Here is a 2119-nt window from a genome sequence, read left to right as displayed (position 1 = left end):
ATGTAGCTGAGTCATCATTAGTTTCACAAGTTAAAGGCAAGCAAAACCAAGATCCCATTTTGCTTGAATTGAAAGAAAAATGTTTATAAGCAAAATGTATTAGCTTTTGAACAAGGGGGAGCTGTTATTGAGATATCAAGGTAGACTGTGTGTACCAATAGTGGATAGACTCAAAGAGAGGATTATGGAGGAAACTCATAGCTCCAGATATTTCATTCTTCCGGGTCCCACAAAGATGCATTGCGATTTGAGAGAGGCGTATTGGTGGAGTAGCATGTAGAAGGGTATTGCAGAATTTGTTGCTAAGTGTCCGAATTGCCAACAAGTTAATGTAAAGCACCACAGGACCAGCGGTTTGGCCCATAATATATAACTTCCAGAATGGAAGTGAGAGATGATTAATATAGGTCTCATCACAGGCCAACCAAGATCTCACCGGTAAAGACTACCCATTCCGCAGAGAGTTATGCTAAATTGTACATTGAAGAGGTGGTAAGACTTCATGGAATTCTAGTTTCCATTATTTCAGATAGAAGTGCATAATTTACTGCACAATTCTGGAAATCTTTTCATAAAGGTTTGAGTTCAAAGGTGAACTTGAGTACTGCCTTTCATCCTCAGATAGATGGACAAACACAGTGTACCATTCAGACATTAGAAGATATGGTGCGTACATGTGTGATCAATTTTAAAGGTAATTAGGATGATCACTTACCTTTAATGGAGTTTGCTTACAACAACAGTTATCACTCTAGCATCCAAATGGCTCCATATGAAGCTCTCTGTGGGAGAATATGCAGATCTCCTATTGGATGGTTTGGAGTTGGTGAAGTAGGGTTAATAGGAACAAATTTAGTTCACCAAGCTATGAAGAAGGAAAAGGTGAAAGTGATTTAAGAGAGGTTGAAAATGATGCAGAGTCGTCAAAAGTCCTATATTGATGTTAGGAGAAGGCCGTTAGAGTTCGAATAAATTATTGGGTATATCTGAAAGTTTCAACCATGAACGGTGTTATGAGGTCTGGTAAGAAGGGGAAACTTAGTCCCCAGTATATTGACAAAATAGCTTATGAGTTAAAGCTACCACAAGAGTTAGGTGCAGTTCATCCGGTGTTTCATGTCTCCATGTTGAAGAAGTGCATGGGCGATCCATCTTTGATCATACCAATCGAAAATATTGGGGTCAAGGATAGCCTATCTTATGAGGAGATTCCAGTTCAAATTCTAAATTGCTAAGTTTGCAAATTGAGAAAAAAAGTAGTGTCATTCAAAGTTCTTTGGAGGAACCAATTATTGAGGAAACTACTTGGGAAACCGAAGAGGATATGAAGGGGAGATACCCACATCTCTTTGAATCCAAAAAAATATAGATCGAGATACTAATTTTCTTCTTAGTACTCTTTAAATTACGAGTGAACATGTTGTTCGTTGCATTTTTGCTTGTTGGGTGTTTGAACTAGATGTTACTACCCTTATCCTCGTAAGAGTAATCTCATTCGAGAATGAATGTTCCCAAGGGGGATTGTAACATCTCACAACTAAAAAGAAACTATAAGAAAGTTTAGATGTTGGAAATAGTTGTTTTTGGAAATGAATAAAAATGGTAAATAAGCTAAAAGTGAGTTTTTGGTCAAGTTTAAACGATTATAACTTCTAGCTTAGGATGAGTTAGGTTTTATTCCATATATGATTGGAGATCCTCTGGAACAATCTTTAAAACACTACCGAGTTTGTGAAATTTTGAGTTTGGATGATTGAGTTATGCCTTTTGGAAGTTGGGATGTTGGGTTAAGGAAATGTCCAATTCAAAAATTAAAAGGGTAATTTGGTATTTTCCTTACCCAATTAATTAAATTCATATTTTTGTAAGTTAATTGGGGTCAAAACTGAGTTTATTCCGATTACGGGTTTGAGAAATAGAATTAGCGCTTTTTGAGAAGGAACGCAACAAAAGGGAGAAGAGGAAAAGCCAGAATTTCCACGAACGATCGATTTGAATTTCGGATTTCTTCAAGATTTTGATCCTACAAGGTATGTGAGTCCCTCATAGCATTTGGTTAATTCACCCACGTGCCAATCATGTTTAGGTCAACGCAATTTATCTTAAAATAGTTTTAAAG

General features: G+C 36.7%; 1 protein-coding gene across 1 annotated transcript; it reads left to right on the top strand.

The window, feature by feature from the left end:
* Window positions 1–720: 720 nt before the first annotated feature.
* Window positions 721–1235, top strand: LOC138338382 (uncharacterized). Its single transcript, XM_069289339.1, has 2 exons — window positions 721–882; window positions 948–1235. Exons 1-2 carry the CDS (start codon window positions 721–723, stop codon window positions 1233–1235), a joined length of 450 nt encoding a protein of 149 aa, XP_069145440.1.
* Window positions 1236–2119: the final 884 nt, after the last annotated feature.

The sequence above is a fragment of the Solanum lycopersicum genome, chromosome 9 (assembly GCF_036512215.1).
Source record: "Solanum lycopersicum chromosome 9, SLM_r2.1".
NCBI lineage: Eukaryota > Viridiplantae > Streptophyta > Magnoliopsida > Solanales > Solanaceae > Solanum > Solanum lycopersicum.
The sequence above is the reverse complement of the archived record's forward strand: the minus strand, read 5'-3'. Positions and strand labels throughout refer to the sequence as shown.